The sequence below is a fragment of the Salmo salar genome, chromosome 02 (assembly GCF_965601325.2).
Source record: "Salmo salar chromosome 02, fSalSal1, whole genome shotgun sequence".
Classification (NCBI taxonomy): Eukaryota; Metazoa; Chordata; class Actinopteri; order Salmoniformes; family Salmonidae; genus Salmo; species Salmo salar.
This window is the reverse complement of record NC_138292.1, coordinates 54,281,349-54,304,308: the sequence shown is the minus strand read 5'-3', so window position 1 is coordinate 54,304,308 and position 22,960 is coordinate 54,281,349. Positions and strand designations below refer to the sequence as shown.

At 47.3% G+C, this 22,960-nt stretch overlaps 1 protein-coding gene across 4 annotated transcripts in view; it reads left to right on the top strand.

Moving 5' to 3' along the window:
• Nucleotides 1-22,960, top strand: part of LOC106585727 (nucleosome-remodeling factor subunit BPTF) — a 50,521-nt gene that overhangs the window by 20,855 nt on the left and 6,706 nt on the right. For 2 of the 4 annotated variants that reach the window (XM_082964786.1, XM_082964783.1), the window contains exons 9-27: nt 386-517; nt 2,947-3,076; nt 3,628-3,763; nt 4,112-4,432; nt 4,678-6,604; nt 7,596-7,720; nt 13,126-13,278; nt 13,518-13,668; nt 13,906-13,945; nt 14,025-14,250; nt 14,533-14,676; nt 17,231-17,361; nt 17,691-17,805; nt 18,022-18,242; nt 18,637-18,862; nt 19,199-19,779; nt 20,629-20,711; nt 21,731-21,956; nt 22,152-22,438. In XM_082964786.1, coding sequence (XP_082820912.1) covers nt 386-517; nt 2,947-3,076; nt 3,628-3,763; nt 4,112-4,432; nt 4,678-6,604; nt 7,596-7,720; nt 13,126-13,278; nt 13,518-13,668; nt 13,906-13,945; nt 14,025-14,250; nt 14,533-14,676; nt 17,231-17,361; nt 17,691-17,805; nt 18,022-18,242; nt 18,637-18,862; nt 19,199-19,779; nt 20,629-20,711; nt 21,731-21,956; nt 22,152-22,438 — 5,355 coding nt within the window. The remainder of the gene's footprint in view (nt 1-385; nt 518-2,946; nt 3,077-3,627; nt 3,764-4,111; nt 4,433-4,677; nt 6,605-7,595; nt 7,721-13,125; nt 13,279-13,517; nt 13,669-13,905; nt 13,946-14,024; nt 14,251-14,532; nt 14,677-17,230; nt 17,362-17,690; nt 17,806-18,021; nt 18,243-18,636; nt 18,863-19,198; nt 19,780-20,628; nt 20,712-21,730; nt 21,957-22,151; nt 22,439-22,960) is intronic. The other 2 variants (XM_082964784.1, XM_082964785.1) reach the window with 2 other exon arrangements.

The window sequence follows — 22,960 nt, the reverse complement described above, 5'->3', positions numbered from 1 at the left end:
GATCCAATGCAAAAAAACAATCTCTAACTTAAACTGAGTTTTTTATTTTTTCTGTTGTTGTATTATGCTAATTGAAATGTATGCAGGGGGCGTGGACATCGACCTTAGGGGGTTAAGTGTTCGTTTAACCATTGTGTGCTCTTCCTCGTTGGGGGAGGGGGCACAGGCTATCATTTAGATAGTAATTTGTGACATAATTTGGTGCTAACATGTTTGTTTTTAAATGTTCGTTGAAGTTAGCGTCTTCTGCTCTTGTTCAGTTCTGATCCCAGCAGTCCCAGGTGACAGATAAAGTCACACTGTCATTGTCTGATGTCACCATGCTTCCATATGATGGATAACACCATTGTCTGACTCTCTTTGGCTTTGTTTTGGTTTTCATCAGGAACAACTGGATTAAGGCGGTGCAGATGTGCAGTAAGGCCAGGGAGTTTGCCCTGGCCATGGCCATCTTGGAGTGTGCCATCAAACCTGTGGCCCTGCTCCCTGTCTGGAAGGACTCTCTGGGACACACTAGGCGAGTAGACTCAGAGCACACACACACGCAGTCACGTCTTTCACTTTAAACTGCCATCAAATCATCAAGGGAACCTAATTTACAGTGTTATGTCATCTTTACATTACCACTTCAAATAATTCCTTAATACCATTTAATCATACAAGTCTGCAGCCACTTCAAAGTCGGACTTCTTAGAACAAGTGCAAACCCTAGACCAGTGGCAGCTGCTGAATACCCAGGGCGGGGTGGTTGGAGATGTGAACAAAGAAGCATTATATTTCTGTCATGCTAAAGTTCTCAAACTATCTGTAGTTTCTTTGAATAGATACGGTATATAAAGCGATCTGTGCAACAGCATAAATACACCTATTTCACTTTTGCATGTAAAAAAACAAAATGACCACTTAAGTTAATGTTTTAAGTATCCCTATATTTCTGTTATTACGGCTCTATCACTCTGTTATTAGTGCGCCTGCGCAGGAGTCTTGTTGATGAACCTGGCCTGAGTGCAATGGCAGCCATGTATTGCATTTTTGTACAGCTTTGACAGTGCTACTGTATCTTTTTTGACACAGGAAGACCCAAACGGCATTCCATAGTATGTATGTCGTGAAGCTAATAGCAGTGAAGCTATTACTGTGTAACTCCGGTCAGGTCGCACTTGGTAGTGTGAACCGGTGCTTGACCAGTCGGCGAAAGCCCACAACAGAGAACCGTTGATTGTCAAGGGAAATGATTTCCATTATCTTGGCTTTAATGGATTTTGCCTTTTGAGTTGTCTTGCTGAAATGTTCTTTCTCTTTCAAATGACTGCTCGACTTGTTGACTGCTCGATCCACAGAGCAGACATTGTGGGCTAGGTTAGGAATGCTGTGTTGCACGTGTAGCGCAGAATTTTACGTGCCGTCATTACGTCATGTACCTACATTATATAGGTATGCACGTCAGCTTTGACATCGGTTTTGTACATCGGTGTTAAACTAGACATCAGCTGATACCGATGTTGGCGGTTTTAGCTAATATCGGCCGATTCCGATATGTTCACCGATATATCGTGCATCCCTAATGGACACTGAAACTGACACAGGAAATTGAGCAGAGACCTTCAACCATGACACAGGTAATACTGTTGAGAGTTCAAATTAGGAAAACATCCAACAACAGCCACATGTGTTAAGACAACATGGTTGTTCCAATCTGAAAACTGGACAACTGTTAAATACATGGACAAGAAAATGGTATTCCACATACAGCAACCGTCATTGGACGAGCAGGAAAAGCCAAAGGAAAACACCAGAACTGGTACAACTCTGAACCAGCTATAATTTCTGGTACAACAGGGTCAGCTGACCTGTCACTAGTAGATAAGCTCAGAATTGAACAAATGGAAAATCGAGAAACAGAATGACATTCAAAATGAAAAGTGTACTTGGAAAAAAAGGGTGTGTCTTTTGACTCAGCTAAGCTAGATGAGCCCTGTAATTGGAGGAAAAATGGAGTGTTTGTGGAAGTCAAAGACATTGGCCAAAAATGTGTCTCAACAAGGTGGGTGTGTACCCTTAAAGAATCCTTAACTGGAATAGTGCCTAAAGCACATCTAGTGGCTAGAGGTTTTGAGGAGCTGGGTGCTAAAGGACTCCCAAAAGATTCGTTGCATCCCTAGTGGGCCTCCCGATGCACCGGTCTAAGGCACTGCATTGCAGTGCTAGAGGCATCACTAAGGACCCGGGTTCGATCCCTGGCTGTATCACAACGGTCCGTGATCAGGAGTCCCATAGGGCGGCGGACAATTGGCCCAGCGTTGTCTGGGTTGGGGGGGGGGGCTTTACAAGTAGGCCGTCATTGTAAATAAGAATTAGTTTGTAACTGACTTGCCTGGTTAAATAAAACCTAAAAATAGTATGAAGCAATGCATTCAAAGTGATATGCTTGTATAAACATTGGCACACAGTGCCTTCCAAATGGAATCCTATTCCCTGTATAGTACACTACAAAAGTAGTACGCTACATGGGGAATAGCGTGCCATTTAGAACGTTGCCCTGCTCTAGCAGCTCCTCTGTCCCCTCCCGTCCCTCACACGAAGACCAGTTTACCCAGAGGTGATCAGCAGCAGATCAAATGGCCCACCCCCGGCGTGTTGCACAATATTTATATACTGGGGGAAACACTGCTACTTGTTCTACTGATGGGTATAGACCCCAATCCCCCTCCTTAAGACTTGGTTATGTTATAGTAAGGGTGGGTGTGCAGAGTCAGTCAAGGGGCTCGCATCATTTGTGTGTGTGTTGCATGGGGCCTTGCCAAGAGCAACGAGGGAGTTACCCTCCTACTTTTTGATCCGGGCTAGCCCAGACCTTTCACTCACACCAGAGTGTATTGAAGGAAGCCGCTTTTGAACCGACTGTTTGACTTTCTCTCTCGTCTCCCTTTCTGTGCCACCATGCAGGCTACACCGTATGACGTCCATGGAGCGGGAGGAGAAGGAGAAGGTAAAGAAAAGGGAGAAGAAGCTGGAGGACGAGGAGACCATGCAGCAGGCCACCTGGGTCAAGTACACCTTCCCCATCAAGCACCAGGTATTACACACACACACACACACACACACCTGCACACAGACACACTCACTCAGACACATACACACACTTAAGGGCTGCTACACATGCACAGACACATACACCCTTTTCATCTGGCCCTTGTTTACCGACCGCGCCCAGGCCCTTTTAAGTCCAAGCGCTACCACTCTATTTATGACCGGGCCGTTCACCATCACCCCTAATCGCCAGGACGTGTTTAATTGCAACTTCCTGCCTCCCAGAATGGCGAACGGTGCTGAAAGCCCTTTGATGAGGCGTGAGTGTCCGAGCTCCGGGGGGAGTGTCAACTTTCACATAGTGGCCCTACTAGATGTGTTTACTTAATGGTGGGTGTGAATACCCTATGGCCCTCTCAATTCTCTCTCTCTCTCCCCCTTCTCTCACTCCTGTCCTCTTTATCACTCGTTCCCCCCTTCTCTCTCTGCTGCCCGCTTTCTTCCCTTTGTACCCTCCCCCCTCTCTCTCCTTTCCACTTCCGTCATTCTGCTCTTTCCGTCTCTGTCTGTCTCTCTCTCTCTCTCTCCCGTGTGAAGGTGTGGAAGCAGAAGGGAGAGGAGTATCGCGTGACGGGCTGGGGCGGCTGGAGTTGGATCAGCAAGACGCATGTGCACCGCTTCCTGACCAAGCTGCCCGGCAACACCAACGCCAACTACCGCGCCGAGCTGGAAGGTCAGCAGGAGCGTTCTAGTTTGTGTCCTCTTCATAGAGATAGATAGAGCTCTCATCTTTGTATCTGTGCCTTTATGGCATCTGTGACGGCACTGGCAATGTCAATGCAAAAACGAAATATATCCAAATAGAGATATTTATCCATCTCTATGATTTGGTTTGAAAAAAATCAAGGAATTCAGTGGACAAATGTAGCTGTCAAACACCTCTTATTTCTTAATTGCTACAAGTTGTGAGAAATGTACGATTCAATTATTAAGTCACATGGGATAATGTCCTCTGTGAAATTGTCTACTAATATAAATGTGTCTATGATAACTAAAACATGTATGTTTTCTTCCTTTGCAGCTGCCAGACGTGGCGAGAAATGCAACTTGCTGGACTTGGGTCCAAGGCCAAGGTTGTTCAAAACTGTAGTTTCAGAACCCCAGGGAAGCAGAAGACCCGTAGAGAAAGATGGGGGTGCTACCACCACCACCACTACCACCCCAGAGCCCTCAGCAGACCGCCTGTCGGGAGAGAAGACGATGGAAAAGCCAGATGAGGGAAAGAAAGAAGAGAGTGACGGGCCAGCAAAAGTGAAGATGCAAGACTACGCTGCAGAGGAGGCTGCTGACAAGATGGAGGTGGACCCTAGCCTCTCAGACTCAGGACAAGATGATGAAAAAGGTTAGCGCTTTTATAGACGGTCATTCTCCCTTATTGATTTTTAGCTTTAACTTCGCTTACTAACACGTGCAATATCAGTCACACGTATTATTGAATCAATCAGATCTCATACTGCTCTACATGCCAATGTGAAGGGAGGCTCACATACTTCCATACTTGGGCACTAAGCTTCTTCACCATTGTTCTGACGAGAGGATAAAAAGGATGATCCAGTAACTTATGTGTCCATTTTGTTTTTCTCTCAGGAACCTGCAGCAGCCCAGGGACCGAGACGGAGACAACGTCCGTGAGGCAGGAGCTCGGTGAGGGGAATGCAAGGCCCTTCAACTACGACGTGGTGGACGTGGCCCAGGGCTTCCTGATGCGCGTGGCCTACAAGAAGAAGGTCAAGGCCTCCAAGCTGGACGGTCTGCTGGAGCGGCGCGTCAAGCAGCACGCACTGGAGGAGAAGCAGAGGGCTCAGGTCTCCCTGGCCAAGCCTACCCCAGTGAAGACCACCCCGGCCCTGCCGCAGACCCCACTCCAGCCCCAAACTCCGACCCAGGCCCAGAGTCCCACAGTGAAATTGGAGTTCAGCACCCCTTCGGTGCCACCTGCGCTTGCTCCATTGTCAGTCAAAGGGGAGGTGCAGGCGGGCCCTTCAAAGACCGCTGAGGGGTTCCCTCACCCAGCCACAGCGACCCCAGCCAAAGAGCCTGCAGCTGAAGCATTCCCTAGGACACAAAACCAAATGACCCCCCAGAAACAGGAGGGAAACCTCCCTGAGAGGACTATAGGGCCCACAGGGGTCGGTTCAGGGCAGGAAGGCCTTAAAAGGCCCAGCAGCACAGCAGAACCAATGGAAACTCAGAGTTCGGGTGGGATCCACTACACTGGTAGACCATCAGAGTCTTCCAGCGACAAGCCCACTTCCACCGAGGGTGCAGGACCTGAAGTGGCCATTTTTAAACCACACTCCACAACGATTTCTCCAAGCACTATAACCCAGGAGGGCAGCCATAGTGCAACTACTGTTCCTAATCCCCCCCAGCAAAGCACAGAGAAGAACGGGAAGGGGCCCGAGCAGAGGCAGGGCAATGGACAGAGCATCACTGAGGCCATCGCCACTGGGTCCCAGCACTCCTCTCTACCTCTGATCAATGGAAATGACAGCGTGGAGGCTAAAGCCTTGACCAACTCTTTACTAACTCCTAACGAGCCCTCCAACGTTCACACTAACAGCTCTGAGGTCAAAGTGAACAGCCTAGGCAAGGCGGAGGGAGAGGGTCAAGTAGGCTCTACCCATAAGCCCTTGCTCAACGGCAATGTGGCCCCTGTAGCCGAGAGGACTGGGCCGGACAGCACGGAACCAAGGCCGGCTCCAAGGGTAGAGGTGGAGAGCAAGGTCATAGTGTCGGTGCAGGACTGCCAGCCCCCGGTGAAGGTGGCCGGGCTGGAAAACAACATGGAGGCGCTCGGATCTACGACCACCCAGAGCACCCAGCAGCTTAACAACACCCAGCCCATGGAAGTTAAGCTCGATGCTGCCACGCCCAACAAAATGTCCCCCTCGTCGGTGCGCTCTGCGGAGGAGAGCAGCAACAGTGGGGTGGGATCCCTCTGTAAGACCATACTCACCCAGGTAACCACCACAACCACCACGGTATCCACAGAGTCTCGGCTAACGGCGGGGGTCTCAAGCTCTTTGGGGACGACGCCCGCGCCCATTGTCTCAACCACCGAGAGCAGCGCGGTGTCCACACTCACCACCATGACCAAAACCACCGTGACCAAAATGCGCTCACCCACGCCCGACAGCCAATCGGACGAGAGCCACAGCGAAACGGTGACCGAGTACAAGACCACGCTCATCGCCGCCCACAAGGAGTCCTCTCGTTCAACCTCCTCTGTTTCGGGGGTCGTGACCTCGACGACCTCCACCAAGGGCCGCGTTCGCCTCCTCAAGTTCTCGCGCACCAAGAAGACGCGCTCGGGAACCGCCTTGCCATCCTACCGCAAGTTTGTTACCAAGAGCCAGCGTAAGAGCATTTTTGTCCTGCCCAACAACGACCTGAAGAAGCTGGCACGGCGGGGTGGCATCCGGGAGGTGTCCATCTTCAGCTACAACGCCAAGCCGGCCCCGGACATCTGGCCCTACCCCTCGCCCAGACCCACCTATGGCATCACATGGAGGTGAGAACACAGTTTTTAAGATTTCTCATTCGCTCCCCTGTTTTCAACGGGTTAGCTCTTTAACTAACTGCATTATTTGATATGATTAAGGCCCTGAGTTTTGCCAGACTACCTGGCTAGGGAAAACTCAGGGCCTTAAATATGAGTTTTCTAGTGCTCCATCTGATTTATGATTAGCGTTAGTTTCAGCCTTGCACTCCATCAACTCTGAGCTATGATACAGTCACTGCACCACAAAAACTGGAACCTCGAGCATTAATGCTCCGGCGAACGATATTCACGTCTGTCCTGTTGATTTGTTGGTTATGCCTTCTGTTTGCCGGTAGTGGGTTTGGCCCCTGTGACTCTGTTGTGGCTCTCACAGAGAGACCTCAGGTTATTTTGACCACTGCCTTTTTACTGCTAGACGTGAATCATACTGGCGGTCTGCAAGTGTCAGGATATTCGCGTTGCGCATTAACCACTCTGAGGATGTTTTCCCTGCCTGTGGCCAGTCAGTCACACTGGACAAGGAGGAATGTCTTTCCCTGTGTGCATCCCAAATGGCACCCTATTCCCTATATAGTGCACTACTTTTGACCGGGGCCCTATGGCATACTATGGTATAGTAGTGCACTCTATAGGAATTAGAGTGCCTTTTGGGATGCACTCCTTTACTGTCCCAATATGTTTTTTTGTATTTTCTTTTCTTTTTTTACATTTGTTCAACCTTTTTAAATGGCCAATTGAGGAAGCATACCAAAGAGTCAGGTTCATAGCCAACCTCGGTAACAAGGAACTAACACGGTCATTTTACCTGGCTGCCAGGGTTGACTTATTCATTTTATGAACTCTGTGTGAGTGTGTATGTGCTCATGTACCTTTATGGTAGCAGACATAGGCTGTGTGTGTTGGTGACCCCAGACAGTTGTCTTTGCGCGTGCGTATATGTGTGTACGTGCACGCGCTTGTGCTCCTGTGTGTGTGGTAACCTATTTGTCTCTCTCTGCAGGTACCGTCTCCAGACAGTGAAGTCCCTGGCAGGAGTCAGTCTGATGCTGAGGCTACTGTGGGCCTGTCTGAGGTGGGACGACATGGCCGTCAAGCCCTCCGCCGCTGTAGGCACCACGCGCACAGGTAGACCATCCTTTCTCTGCATGTACCGCAACACCCACCCACCCATATACACTACCGTTCAAAAGTTTGGTGTCACTTAGAAATGTCCTTGTTTTTGAAAGAAAAGCACATTTTTTTGTCCATTAAAATAACATCAAATTGATCAGAAATACAATGTAGACATTGTTGATGTTGTAAATGACTATTGTAGCTGGAAACGGCAGATTTTTAATGGAATAATGGAATATCTACATAGGCGTACAGAGGCCCATTATGAGCAACCATCACTCCTGTGTTCCAATGGCACGTTGTGTTAGCTAATCCAAGTTTATTATTTTAAAAGGCTAATTTATCATTAGAAAACCCTTGTTAGCACAGCTGAAAACAGTTGTTCTGATTAAAGAAGCAATACAACTGGCCTTCTTTAGACTAGTATCTGGAGCATCAGCATTTGTGGGTTTGATTACCGGCTCAAAATGGCCAGAAACAAAGCACTTTCTTCTGAAACTCGTCAGTCTATTCTTGTTCTGAGAAATGAAGAAATTGCCAAGAAACTGAAGATCTCGTACAACACTGTGTACTACTCCCTTCACAGAACAGCACAAACTGGCTCTAACCAGAATATAAAGAGTGGGAGGCCCCAGTGCACAACTGAGCAAGAGGACAAGTACATTAGTGTCTCTAGTTTGAGAAACAGACGCCTCACAAGTCCTCAACTGGCATCTCCATTAAATGGTACCCGCAAAACACCAGTCTCAACGTCAACAGTGAAGGGGCAGAGTTCCTCTGTCCAGTGTCTGTGTTCTTTTGCCCATTTTAATCTTTTCTTTTTTTTAATCTTTTATTTTTATTGGCCAGCCTGAGATATGGCTTTTTCTTTGCAACTCTGCCTAGAAGGCCAGCATCCCGGAGTCGCCTCTTCACTGTTGACATTGAGACTGGTGTTTTGTGGGTACTATTTAATGAAGCTGCCAGTTGAGGACTTGTGAGGCGTCTGTTTCTCAAATAGAATAGCCTTCCTTTCTCAGAACAAGAATAGACTGACGAGTTTCAGAAGAAAGTTCTGGACATTTTGAGCTTGTAATCGAACCCACAAATGCTGATGCTCCAGCTTCTTTATTCAGAACAACATTTTTCAGCTGTGCTAACATAATTGCAAAAGGGTTTTCTAATGATCAATTAGCCTTTTAAAATGATAAACTTGGATTAGCTAACACAACGTGCCATTGGAACACAGGAGTGCTGGTTGCTGATAATGAGCCTCTGTACGCCTATGTAGATACTCCATTAAAATCTGCCGTTTCCGGTTACAATAGTCATTTACAACATTAATGTCTACACTGCTTTCTGATCAATTTGATGTTATTTTAATGAACAAAAAATGTAGCTTTTCTTTCAAAAATAAGGACATTTCTAAGTGACCCCAAACTGTTGAACGGTAGTGTACATTGTAGGGGAAGTGTACAAGCTTGATGTAGTCATTGCATGCTAAGAATATGGGACCAATTACCAAACTTTTTACTACACATACGAGTGCATTTGTCCAAATACTTATGACACCTTTTAATTGGGGGACTAGATACATAAAGTGCTTTAATTTCTCAACTGTGAAACTGATAGTGCCTTCAGAAAGTGTTCACACCCCTTGACCTTTTCCACATTTTGTTGTGTTACAGCCTGAATTTAAAATGTATTAAATGTAGATTTTTTTGTCACTGGCCTACACAAATACCCCATAATGTCAAAGTGAAAATATGAACCAATTTAAAAAAAAAATGTAAATGTCTTGAGTCAATAAGTATTCACCCCCTTTTGTTATTGCAAGCCTAAATAAGTTCAGGAGTAAAAATGTGCTGCCCATTCGTTTGTAGCTCAAACGGTTTGGTTGCTACCAAGCAAATTACATCTACGGTACTTATTTCAGACTAGTCTCCTGACACTTTTAGGGGTCGTATAGCAAAACAGTATCTCCCTTTTCCATAGAGGGGTCATAATAGTTTGTAGGCCACACCGTTCGGACTCTACAGACGTTTACGTGAGAAGAATGATTTTTCTGGATGTCTCATGGTCTGACAAACACCGCTCTAGTTCTGCCACCTTTCACCTCCGATGTGCAAGTGCGACAATGGCGGATGTGCTGGATTGAGACTCATTCAATTAAACAGATATCTCTAGCTTTTCCTTCCTGCTGAGTTCTTGTCGAATTGGACCAATTTACAAGTTTTCTCTCTGAAAATTGTAGTTAATTTAATCTGATTGTCATAATGTTCCATGACTTTGTCCACACAGGGCATCTGAACACACAAAATACATTTTGATGATTTTCATTACGTTTTGGGGGTTATATTTAACTTTTGTACACCTGTGGTGTTCCCGGTCAAAAATGACCGGTCATTAGAAATGAATGGGTGAGACTACAATTAGTGTATAAAATTGAGTTCAGGCACATGCCCATTCATCAGATGGACACACTTCCTCTCCCAGACCCCCACATGCATGTGTGTTTGAGCACACACACACACCTCACTTCCCTTCTTGGCTTCCATGGCAACCCCCACGGGAACCTTTCCCCAATAGAATCTTCCCCCACGGGAACCACACCTGTCAGCATTCTCACAAACAATCGCAACATTGTTTCAATAATATATAGAACTTTCCTCACAGCTCTGGTATATAAAGCTTTTTTGAGGCCTTGCTCACAATTCATTCTGTGGCAGCACAATGACCGAACGATATACTGTATGTGAGGCTCTTGATCATATCTTTGATCATGACACTGGTGAGGAGGAGAGAGTCATTATTAAACTTTGACACAAATGAGTCTGATAAATAGCACAATACATTTCATCTGAGTATTTGTTATAGTCAAAATAATCCATACATTATGCTTTTTTTACTCAAAAACGAGTTGTATGAGCTCAGGTCAATGAGGCCTACAGGCCATAAATAGCAAATAGAAGTTCAAAACTTGTAATGTTCACAAGAACTTAAGGTGATAAAAAGATCTAACACAACATTAGGTGATAATATATGTATTATTATGAATTTATAATCAGCTATAATGGGGCGGTCATTTTGGACCGGGAACACAGAATTAATTAACATGAAACGAGCACAACAGGAGGGTTAAACTGATGGATTTTGATGGGGATTTGTTTGTTATGTAACTTACATTAACGCACCGGCGCGTCAATCGACTCTAGGGGGTTAACAAGTCACATTAACTTGCATGGACTCTCTGTGTGCAGTAATAGGGTTTAACATGATTTCTGAAAGATGACCGCAACTCTGCCCCATACAATTATCTGTAAGGTCCCTCAGTCAAGCAGTGAATTTCAAACACAGATTCAACCACAAAGACCAGGGAGGTTTTCCAATGGCTCGCAAAAAAAGGGCACCTATTGGAAAAGGAAAGGGGCAGTTGTACAACTGAATGCCTTCAACTAAAATGTGTCTTCCGCATTTAACCCAACCCCTCTGAATCAGAGAGGTGCAGGGGGGCTGCCTTAATCGACATTCACGTCTTCGGCGCCCATTGGTAGATGGGTAAAAAAAATTTAAAAGCAGACATTGAATATCCCTTTGAGCATGGTGAAGTTATTAATTATACTTTGGATGGTGTATCAATACACCCAGTCACTACAAAGATCAAGGTGTACTTCTTAACTCAATTCCCAGAGAGGAAGGAAACTGCTAAGGGATTTCACCATGAGGCCAATAGGGACTTTAAAACAGTAACCGAGTTTAATGGTTGTGATAGGAGAAAACATTGGAGTTACTCCACAACAAACCTAAATGACAGAGTGAAAAGAAGGTAGCCTGTACAGAATAAAAATATTCCAAAACATGCAGGTAGCGGGGCGGCCAGTAGCCTAGGGTTTAGAGCATTGGGCCGGTAACCGAAAATATCAATGTTTTGTTCCCCGAGCCACTTAGTTATCACTTTTGCCTTATGGCAAGGTGCTCCATCATGCTGGAAAAGGCATTGTTCGTCACCAAACTGGTCCTGGATGGTTGGGAGAAGTTGCTCTCGGAGGATGTGTTGGTACCAGTCTTTATTCATGGCTGTGTTCTTAGGCAAAATTGTGAGTGAGCCCACTCCCTTGGCTGAGAAACTACTCCACACATGAATGGTCTCAGGATGCTTTACCGTTGGCATGACACATGACTGATGGTAGCGCTCACCTTGTCTTCTCCGGACAAGCTTTTTTTCCGGATGCCCTAAACAATCGGAAAGGGGATTCATCAGAGAATATGACTTTACCCCAGTCCTCAGCTGTCCAATCCCTGTACCTTTTGCAGAATATCAGTCTGTCCCTGATGTTTTTCCTGGAGAGAAGTGGCTTCTTTGCTGCCCTTCTTGACACCAGGCCATCCTACAAAAGTCTTCGCCTCGCTGTGCGTACAGATGCACTCAGACCTGCCTGCTGCCGTTCCTGAGCAAGCTCTGTACTGGTGGTGCTCCGATCCCGCAGCTGAATCAACTTTAGGAGACGTTAAGGAAATGTTTTTGGGGGATTCAGTTCATTTGTATGGCAAAGAGGGACTTTGCAATTAATTGCAATTCATCTGATCACTCTTCCTAAAATTCTGGAGTATATGCAAATTGCCATCATACAAACTGAGGCAGCAGACTTTGTGAAAATTTATATTTGTGTCATTCTCAAAACTTATGGCCACGACTGTAGAAGCACGGTGGCTAGGAAAAACTCCCTAGAAAGGCAGGAACCTAGGAAGAAACCTGGAGAGGAATGTTCCTGAGTGACCGAGTTACAGTTTTAACTTAAATCTACTTGAGAATCTATTGCAAGACATGAAACTTGTTGTCTAGCAATAAACAACGACCAATTTGACAGAGCATGAAGAATTTAAAAAGAATAATGAGCAAATGTTTCACAATCCAGGTGTGGAAGCTCTTAGAGACTTACCCAGAAACACTCACAGCTGTAATCGCTGCCAAAGGTGCTTCTACAAAGTATTGGCTCAAGGATGTGAATATATATTTAATCCATTTTGAATTCAGACTGTAACACAACAAAATGTGGAATAAGTCAAGGGGTATGAATACTTTCTCAAGGCACTGTATGTATGAAAATACCCTCAAATTAAAAGGTGACATTCTGTGCTGTCGCCTCGTATGAACATTTTTACCTCAAATCCAAAATGCTGGGTTATAGAGCCAAATTAAAGGTTTTAGTTTTACTGTCCAAATAAATACGTAGGGCAGTATATATCCTAAAATATCCACTATGAAGCCCATTTCCTCTGCTTCTCCTTTTTACTTTTTACTCAAATGTCCGAGGCTTTTCCCATGGAATGTCATTCCTGTGTACTGTATTGAATGGCAGCGTATTAAGTCGTTGCTGTGTCATGTCTTGGGAGCTGTTCTCTGCATCTTCCTCCTCCTTCATCCTACACCAACCCAGCCCTATCCCCACTCATTGCAACAGAGACCTCCGAGACGGAGATCACCACCACAGAGATTATCAAGCGCCGCGACGTGGGGCCCTACGGCATCCGCTCGGAATACTGCATCCGCAAGATCATCTGCCCCCTCGGCACTCCCGAGACCCCGAAAGGTGAGGGAGAAGCAGCCGGCTAGAATAAAACTCCACATGGAATGTAAAAGAGAATAGTGGTGGTGTTTTTTTCTCATCATTCTAATTTTTTCTCATTGCTTCATTTTATGTCGTTCTTGACTCGATCTCTCTCTCTCTCTCTCTTATTCTTCTCTCACTCCTTCCCCCTCTACTTTTGTTTTCTTGCACCACCCTTACCGTCCCCCTCTCTCTTGCATCCATTCCACATACACATACAGAGACCCACACGCCACAGAGGAAAGGCCTGCGCTCCAGCAACCTGCGGCCCAAGAAGCCGGAGCCCAAAAAGGAAACTGGGCCGGTGGTGATTGAGTCCTGGGTGGCCGAGGAGGAGCTGGATCTCTGGGAGATCAGGGCCTTCTCCGAGAGGTCAGAGGGCACGGGGGCACTAGATCTAGGGGGCATAGTAACTGCTTACTCCATGCTGTTCTCTTGAGTGAACTGTAAATTCAATGGTCATTATCTTTTGTTATGACCTCACTTCGACTCATAAATTTGATATACTATAGTTTTTGTATAGCTAATTGCATTCATTTGGGGAAAAAATAGTTATGTTCCAGCTCTTTCTGTGGTTTGTGTATGATACATTTATTTTTGTCTTCACAGGGTTGAGAAGGAGAAAGCCCAGGCGGCGGAACAGGCCAAGGTGAGTAGGACCACTGGCTGTGTGAAAAATGGGGATGTTTTGTGTTTTCCAGATTATTTCACGGTTTCTCTTGTTCTAGAAGCGTCTGGACCAGAAAACGGGCACTGGCTCTACCACCGTCACCACCACGGGGAGCCCAGCCACCCCAGCTTCCACCCCCAAGGTAGTGACCCTATCGGGCCAGGCCACCCCCGGAACCAAAGTGGTACTGGCTACCAAGGTGGGCACCCCCATCACCTTCCAGCAGAACAAGAACTTCCAGCAGTCGTTTGCTTCCTGGGTCAAGCAGGGGCAGCCCAGTGGAGGTATGTCAAAGGTCATAGGTCCTTTTCTTTGTTCACAAGCCAGTAGATTGGTAAAGAGAATTACTTAATTGAATCTCATTCAAATGTGTTCAGATTTTATTTATACTTAAGTGATATCTTTTACTTAGTAGGGAATCCTTGCAAGTAGAAAGTAGTAGTGGTTTGTGTATGAATCAACCCCTAACAAACTAAATCTGTTAGTCAGCGTTAGCAGCTGTGCTTGTTTAACAGCGGTTGTTGTTTGACTCTCGAGCGGAGCCTCATTTGCATATTTCCCTGTAGCCTCACCGGGCACGGTGGCCACGTCGGCCGGACAGACTTTCCAGATCACGGGCACGTCCATGGGGGGCAAGGTGCTCACCGCCAAGCTACCGCTGCCCGCCAACAGCAAGATTGTCACTGTCAACGTGCCAACCACTCAAGGAGGTACAGTAACTCCCCTGTGCCCACACCTGAGACGCAGCGAGAGAGAGGTTTCACTTGAAAAACAGATTTTATGACTTCAATGGGACAACCTGGTAAAATAATGTTAAATTAAACAAGAGAGAGAGAGGTGCTGTTTTAAATGCTGTTCAAATGCATCGTTCATTCCTCCCTTTTTTTCCATGATGACAAGGATGGATGACTGAAAGCAAAATGTTTCTCTACCAACCGCCGTCTTCTCCAACCACTAACCTAACTTACCGCTATTGACGGAAGCACTGTCTCACACACCTGATGTGGCACAACCCTGTGGTAAGGTCTGTCCTCTTGACCAGGCTAGTGGTGCGGTGCCCACTCGATGCCAACCCCATTGTGGTGCACCGCTAAGCGCCAAGCCGTTACTCAGTGGCTCAGTCTGGAGTGGCACATGCACATCATGTCTATTTGTGCCCTGTCGGCATGGTAATCGAATAGAACGTTGTTATTTTAGGTGGGACAGAACGGTAGACTGTGTAGTCTAAGAACATAGCCAGACCGTCTTTTGAAGTGGCACGCTAGCTAATTTAGATGTCAATATTGACTCATCGGATGAGGCGATGGTTCATATTTTTAGCACCACTGTCCCATTTGAGTTCACCTTTTAACAGTGGGTTAATGACGCGTGTACAACACTGTTTAAAGGCACCATACTTCATTTGTTTATTCAGCCAAGTGGCAATTTATTGAAATTCCCATTGAATATCTGTGAGTATTAATGCTTCACGATGACTGACTTGGACTAACACTTGGTTTGTTAGTGTGTGAGTGATTGTAGGTGTGGCAGTTTTAGTGGCTAAAAGGGGGAGATGCTGAACTTATGCTTGTAGACTTATCTGCGCCGAAACATTGTCTTACTTCAATAAGGCTTAGCTTTTTCCTCGTTATTACTGGCTAATACGAATCCCCGAGCTGACAAGGTAAAAATCTGTCCTTCTGCCCCTGAACAAGGCAGTTAACCCACTGTTCCACGGTAGGCCGTCATTGTAAATAAGAATTTGTTCTTAACTGACTTGCCTAGATAAATAAAATAAAACACTAAAACTCATACAATGCAAAAACATGACCTTGTCCTGAACCCGTTTTTGCCTCCCATATTTCACAAAATCTTTCCTGTTTCCAGTTATCTATATAAAAGGGGGGTCAGGCTCATGGCTACACTCCTTGAAAATATATACATATATATATATACAGACACACATGCTCTCTCACACACACAAGCCACATCCATGTTTCAAGAGGCTAAATTACTCCGCAAACAAACAGTGCTCCTGTCTAGTGACATCCATGTTTCATCCTGTCGACCAGGAAGGAAGAGAGAGAGAGCTGGTAGTAAAGAGCAGTAGTATATTTTTCCAGCGTGACTTTTTCAATGCCTGTTTGTTTTGGAACGTGCTAAGGAAGCGGAGCAGGAAAACAAGTTTACCTTGAGGTCTGGTTCGTCAGACAGGTAACCCACTATAGAGAGATGGAGGATGGAAGGATTTCTACCCCCCTCTTTCTTTCTGTGTCGCTTGCTCGCTAGCTCACCGACTCTCCAAACAGCTACTCTTATGAAGTGGGCGTTTGATGTCGGTGCCAGAACTGAAACTCCCCAGTCTTCTACTGTAGCTGGTATAACCTCTGCTATTTGAAGAGGGGAAAACATTGATGTATAGCTTTACCTGATGGGTTTTGTGGTCAGAAAAAAAGGCAACAAAAAAACACAGAGAGAGGAGATGGTGAAGAGAATGAGAAGAAGAAAAAAAAAATCAGATCTTTTGAGGAAACGCATTTTCCTTTCGATTGCCGTCCTGTGTCCACGTGAGTTCGTAAATACTGAAGCGCGGCCAAAGTAATGAATATGAAACACTTGCTTTGTCGGAGGAAAATAAAAACGTATGAATTCAAGGAAAATCCATACATGGTTTATGAGCGGGTCGTACGTGATGGATTCAAACCAACATACCCCGTTTGAAGATAGTTTTGATGTTGTTTACTTGCTGGGTTAATATTTACTGTGGTCAAGATCAGAGAGGGTTGCGACTTGAAAGGAACAAAATCCACAAGTCATTTATTGAGTGACGTTTTGATACATCATGAAATGTGCAGAATGGATAGTTTGTTTCTATACCTGATAAAGTGAAACCGGTATAGCCTTGAGGAGACGTTTCAGTTTTCTTCATTTCCAAAAGACAAAAGTGAAAAGCTGGAGTAGGATTCTCGTTTTTAACAGATGTTGGTGAATTTTGGTGTGGATTCATTTCTGTCTTTTAAATGTGAAGCGTTTGATCATCAAAAGTCAGAATAACACACAAGTGTATTCTGAAAATGTAATATTCTGAGTATTGATTTTGTCCATAATGCTCATGTTATGGTGAAATAAATCAAATCACATTTTATTTGTCACATGCTTTGTAAACAACGGGTGTAGACTAACAGTGAAATGTTTACTTACAGGTCCTTTTTTAACAAGTATTAGATAAATACCAATCCTGTATGTGTGGGTTCACAGTAATAATAGGTCCTCTCCTCTCCTCAGGTATGATTCAGAAGCAGGTGCTCGGCATCATTCCCTCAAGCCAAGCTGGCGGCGCCCAGACCTTTGCCTCGTTCCAGCCTCGCACCACAACCATAAACATCAGGCCGGGCATGCCAGGCTCACCACAGCAGGTAACACCCCATAGACCATCTTTCCCTGTCGGTCAGTCAATCACATCTATTTATAAAGCCCTATTTCCACCATCAGTTGTCACAGAGTGCTTTACGGTAACCCCGCCTAGATCTTCAAATTCCCCCTTCCTTACCAACATCCACCCTGCCCCCTTGTCACTCCTTCTCCCCACAGCCCTCTAAAACCGGTCAGTAGCGGTAACACGTGATCGACACGTTATTGAAAGAATTCCCCGTGAACTATTAACAGCAACCCTTCACTGGTGTCCGTGTCGTCCCTGTGGTATAAGGGGAAGTCCCAGTGTTTCTGACCTTGGCTGTGTTTCTAGGTGCTCACCGCTGGAGGCCAGATCCGTCCGGGGATGACCGTGCTCCGCACCCCCATCCATCAGACAGGCGCCATGGGTAAAACCATCCTCCGAACCCCCCTCGTGGTGCAGCAAGGTAGGCTGTTTGTATTTACCTACTCCATTTTAGCATGATAGGCCAGTTAGAATAGTCTCTTTCACGAACTTGTGTTCATGCATGTTCTGACTCTGTCTGTCTGCCTTTCGGTCTGTTTGTGTGTCTGGACTTGTGTGTGTGTGTGTGTGTGTGTGTGTGTGTGTGTGTGTGTGTGCCACTTACGTGTGTGTGTGTGTGTGTGTTTTCCTCCTCCAGGTCAGGCGGGCCAGCAGGTGGTGACCCAGATCATCCGGGGGCAGGCCGTGTCCACGGCCATCTCAGGTGCCAGCCCCGTCACCACCGTGGCCGGACAGAGGGTGGGCAGTGCCCCCAAAACCCCGGGCCAGCCCATCACGGCCCAGACACCACAGCAGCGGGTACAGCAGGGCCAGGGCCAGGTCAAACTCACCCTGGCTCAACTCACCCAGCTCACCCAGGTAACATCAGCTACCCCATAATAACCCTTCAACTGATGTCAGGCAACAGTGGGACAATAGGTTTCTGCTCGGCCCACCTAGTGTATTGTAATTCTGCACTTTTCAAAACGAGTATGTTTTCATTTTAGTCCTATTCAACAGGAAAGATCAGAATAACTCATTTTCATGTCCTTGTTAGTATATCTATATGTGCTAGTTTCGACATGGTCTGTTTGGTTTTTTTTAAAGAGTAGTGCACCCTTGCCTGATCGTAGATCAGTTTGTCTAGCCAACTCCTATGGTCGTTGCTATATATTGCATGACAAACCGATCTGGGACCAGGCTGCCGTTGCACCTGTAAATGACCTCCGAAAGCATCACCCCTCCCTCATCTCCCTGTTTCTCCCCCCATCAGAAGCAGCAGAGCCAGGCAGTAGAGCGGCCAGGCGGCGGGGCCCAGGGCCTGACGGTGATGATCCAGGGCCAAGGCCAGGCCACGGGCCAGCTGCAGGTCATCCCCCAGGGGGTCACGGTCATCCCCGGGCCCGGTCAACAGCTCATGCAGGCGGCCATGCCCAACGGCCATGTCCAACGCTTCCTCTTCACCCCCATGGCCCCTGCCGCTACCCCAACCTCCACAGGTAGTCAAAAGAGCGAATAATAGTGTGTATTATTGACACGGATACGGACACACAGTCTCCATCATCCACTGCAGGGCTGCGTTCAGTAGACACAAAAGGGGGAAATGTTTTCTAACAGACAGTGAGAGGGTACGGTAGTATGTCAAAAGTGTTTTATCCTGTTTTGTGCCCACTGAACAGGACCCAGTACCCAAATGTTATGTAGCCTATCAGCAGCCACATATACACTCGCAGATTATTGTTTTACCATTCAAATATTCACCTGTATAAAATATTCATAGCCTGTGTGTCTTCTAAAGGTCTGCCCATCCCCTTTCTCTCCTCTCCTCCCTTCAGCCCCCACCGCCCCGGGCCAGACCACCAAGACCCCTGCCCAGCCCGCCCAGCAGGCTGCAGCTCCCATCCAGGCTGGCGCCGCCCTGGCCACCAGCACCCCCCCATCCGCCACCCCCCAGGGCCAACTCCCCTCCCAGACCCAGGCCCACATGCCCATCCAATCCCCCACCCCCCTCCAGGTCAAGTCCCTCAAACACCCCCCCGGCACCCCCACGGGCCGGCCGCAGCAGACCCTCCAGCTCCAGGGCTCCCCCCACCAGCTCATCACTGTCCCGGGCCTCCAGCAACAGGTCCAGGTCCTGGCTCAGCTCCAGGCCCAACAGGGGACCTCCGGAGGCTCGCTCCCCCAGCAGATGAAGCTCCAGCTTCCCATCCAGATCCAGCAACCCGGGGTCGGTGGAGCCCAGCCTGGAGGTCCGATCCAGAACGTGGTGGCCATCCAGACGGCCAGCGTGCAGGAGCAGCTCCAGAGGATCCAGCAGCTGAGGGAGCAGCAGCAGCAGAAGAAGAGGCTGGCGGCCGAGGCCAAGCGGGAGCAGGCGCTGGCGGCGGCCAGCCAGAGCGACATCATCCAGAAACAGGTGAGGGCGCAGTGGTCAATATCAGAAACGTGTACTTACGTGGGTTTGCTCGCATGTCTGTGTTGTGTGTGTGTGTTCAGGCAGCCAGCCAGACACAGGTGGTGTAACAGTATAGTAGGCCCCGTCTCTCTCTGACATCAGCACATAAACAGTCCTCTCAAACAGCCTGCTCCCACGACTGTGGTTTATTTTCCAAGCTGTCCACCGCCACTGTCTTTGTCTGTTTTAGATTGTGTGTGTGTGTGTGTGTGTGTGTGTGTGTGTGTGTGTGTGTGTGTGTGTGTGTGTGTGTGTGTGTGTGTGTGTGTGTGTGTGTGTGTGTGTGTGTGTGTGTGTGTGTGTGTGTGTGTGTGTGTGTGTGTGTGTGTGTGTGTGAGCACGTTTGTGGCTTGCGTGCACCCCTAGTCTAGTGCATACACACTATGGGTTCCTCTGAAATGGCACCCTTTTCCCTATATAGTGCACTACTTTTGACCAGAGCCCTATGGGCCTGTGTCAAAAGTAGTGCCCAATATAGGGGATAGGATGCCATTTGGGACGTAACCTATACATAAGGGTCCTTTATTGTGTGTTTATGCGTCTTGCGTTCTACAACGCATGTATTTTGCCTGCGGTGTAACAAACACCTGCTTCCTGTGTATTTGACGTCTTTGACATTTCTCTGTTCTTTCATTGTGTGAGGCCTGAGTTGGAGTGGCACCCTATTCCCTATATAGTGCACTACATTTGACCAGAGCCCTATGGAACCTGGTCCAAAGTAATGCACTACATAGGGAATCGGGCGCCGTTTGGGACGCAACCGTGTGAGGCCTGAGTTGACCTCTGACCCCTCTGTCTCCTCTGTGACAGGTGGTGATGAAGCAGAACGCGGTGATCGAGCACCTCAAACAGAAGAAGCCCATGTCCCCCGCCGAGAGAGAGGAGAACCAGAGGTGAGGGACTAGGAGCTAGCTAATGCTGTTGTCATGACAATCAGACCTTGTGTTGACCCGCCGTGTGTGTGTGTGTGTGTGTGTGTGTGTGTGTGGGAGGTGTCATCCTCTCCCTCCCTGTGGAGAAAGCCAGGGGTTATATTTAACGTGTCTGGGTCATGGGAAAGGTTACCACAGACAGACCATGTGTTGTGTCCTCCTCACTGGGTTTAAACCAGACCTACAGTCCTGGAGCAGGGCAAGCCAGGGCACTGTGGTTCTATCCCAAATGGTACCCTGTTCCCTATGTAGTGCACCACTTTTGACCAGGGCTCATTTGGGATTCAGGCCAATTTTTTGGGTCTTGTCTCCCTCCATCTCTCTCTTTTGTGGTCAGTCACGTCAGTGTACACAGTCTGGGAACCATGGTTGACCTTGACCTCCACAGCTTTTGTGTGTGTGTGTGTGTGTGTGTGTGTGTGTGTGTGTGTGTGTGTGTGTGTGTGTGTGTGTGCGTGCGCGAGAGAGAGCAGTGGCTTCCTATTGCTAGTCTCTCTTTCCATCGCTCTCCGGCCCCACCTCTAAATAAACACAGGGAACAAAAACACTCTTGACATCTGTCACATGTGACCTCGTGACATGGCTACCGATTGGCTTAGAGTGTTTTGTCTCGTAGTGTGAGGTAACGGGTGATGGAAAGGTTTATGATGTATGGGAACATTATACTTTACATTTCCTTCAAGTCCATTTAGATTTCATCATTTGAATTACCCCCCCAAAAATGTATTCACTTCAAATGTCCTTAAAATTCCTTCACTGGACTATGGATGAAAACGAGCTTCATAGCTAACTCTCTTGTTACATTGATGGGAACACTGAAATGAAGACGATACATTGTCACCTAAATACAAAATGTTTTAAAATCCCATCCACCGCTCCCCTCAGGAGGATTGTGTGTCTTTATAAATGGCTATAAGCATGTATGAGCCTTTATAATGTCTTATAAGGCATATAACATGTCTCTATCCCCTTCCACCCAGGATGATTGTGTGCAACCAGGTGATGAAGTTCATCCTGGACAAGATCGACAAGGACGAGAAGCAGGCGGTCAAGAAGAGGAAGAAGGAGGAAGCAGGCGAGCAGAAGAGGACCAAGGCCAACGCCACCAAGCTGTCGTCGCTGCTCTGCCGGCACAAGGAGACGCTCAAGGCCGAGATCCTCAAGAAGAGAGCCCTGCTGGACAAGGAGCTGCAGCTGGAGACGCAGGTCACACACACACACACACACACACACACACACACACACACACACACACACACACACACACACCCCTGCATTCTCCCATGAACATACTGTACTCATGATGGACACATGGTAGCAGAGCTGCACACAGATGTCCAACACACACACACACACACACACACTTTTGATCTCACTCTCTACCCTTATCTCCTTCCACAGGATGAGCTGAGGAGGGACCTCACCAAGCTGCGACGGGACAAGGAAAGGGCCCAGGCCGTCGCCCACCAGGCGGCAGCCACCGCCGCACACACGCATCACGCCCAGCACGCCCTGACACACACCTCCCAACTCAACCCGGCGGCCTTCGCCCACAAGCGGAAGCGGGAGGAGGAGAGGGACGCGGCGTCGACGGCCAACGCCAAGAAGAAGAAGATGATCGCTACCTCAGACAGCAAGAAGGAGACCAAGCTCTACTGTGTCTGCAGAACGCCCTACGACGAGTCCAAGTAAGAGACAGGCTGTGATCTACATGGTACCCTATTCCCTATGCAGGGCCCTGGTCAAAAGCACTACACTATACACCAATTAGGGTGTCCATTGGGCTCTAGTCAAAAGTAGTGCGCTTGGGAATATGGTGCCATTTGGGCCGTACACAACGTTTTATGTACCGCAAACGGGACCCTTATCTAAAGCCGTTCTGAGGAGCGTCGATATAATTCAAACACGTTAAATGTATAGTAAGCTACCTCCAATGCCTCTCTGAAGAGACAGTCAAAATGTATACCATTAACCATTTCTGAGGAAGCTCAAACATTAACAGAAGTGAAGATCAATTTCACCTGAAATTATTGCGGTGTGTTTGGACTTTAACTGGTGACTCTCCATTATTTAACTTCCTGAAATGCCCTCAACCAGGAAGTTGAAACACTATGGCAACACACAAATGGCATTCAATACATTCCTAACAAACGTACCTGAAACCATGACCTCATTTGACCCCATAGTGATTTGGCATTCGTTCACGTCCT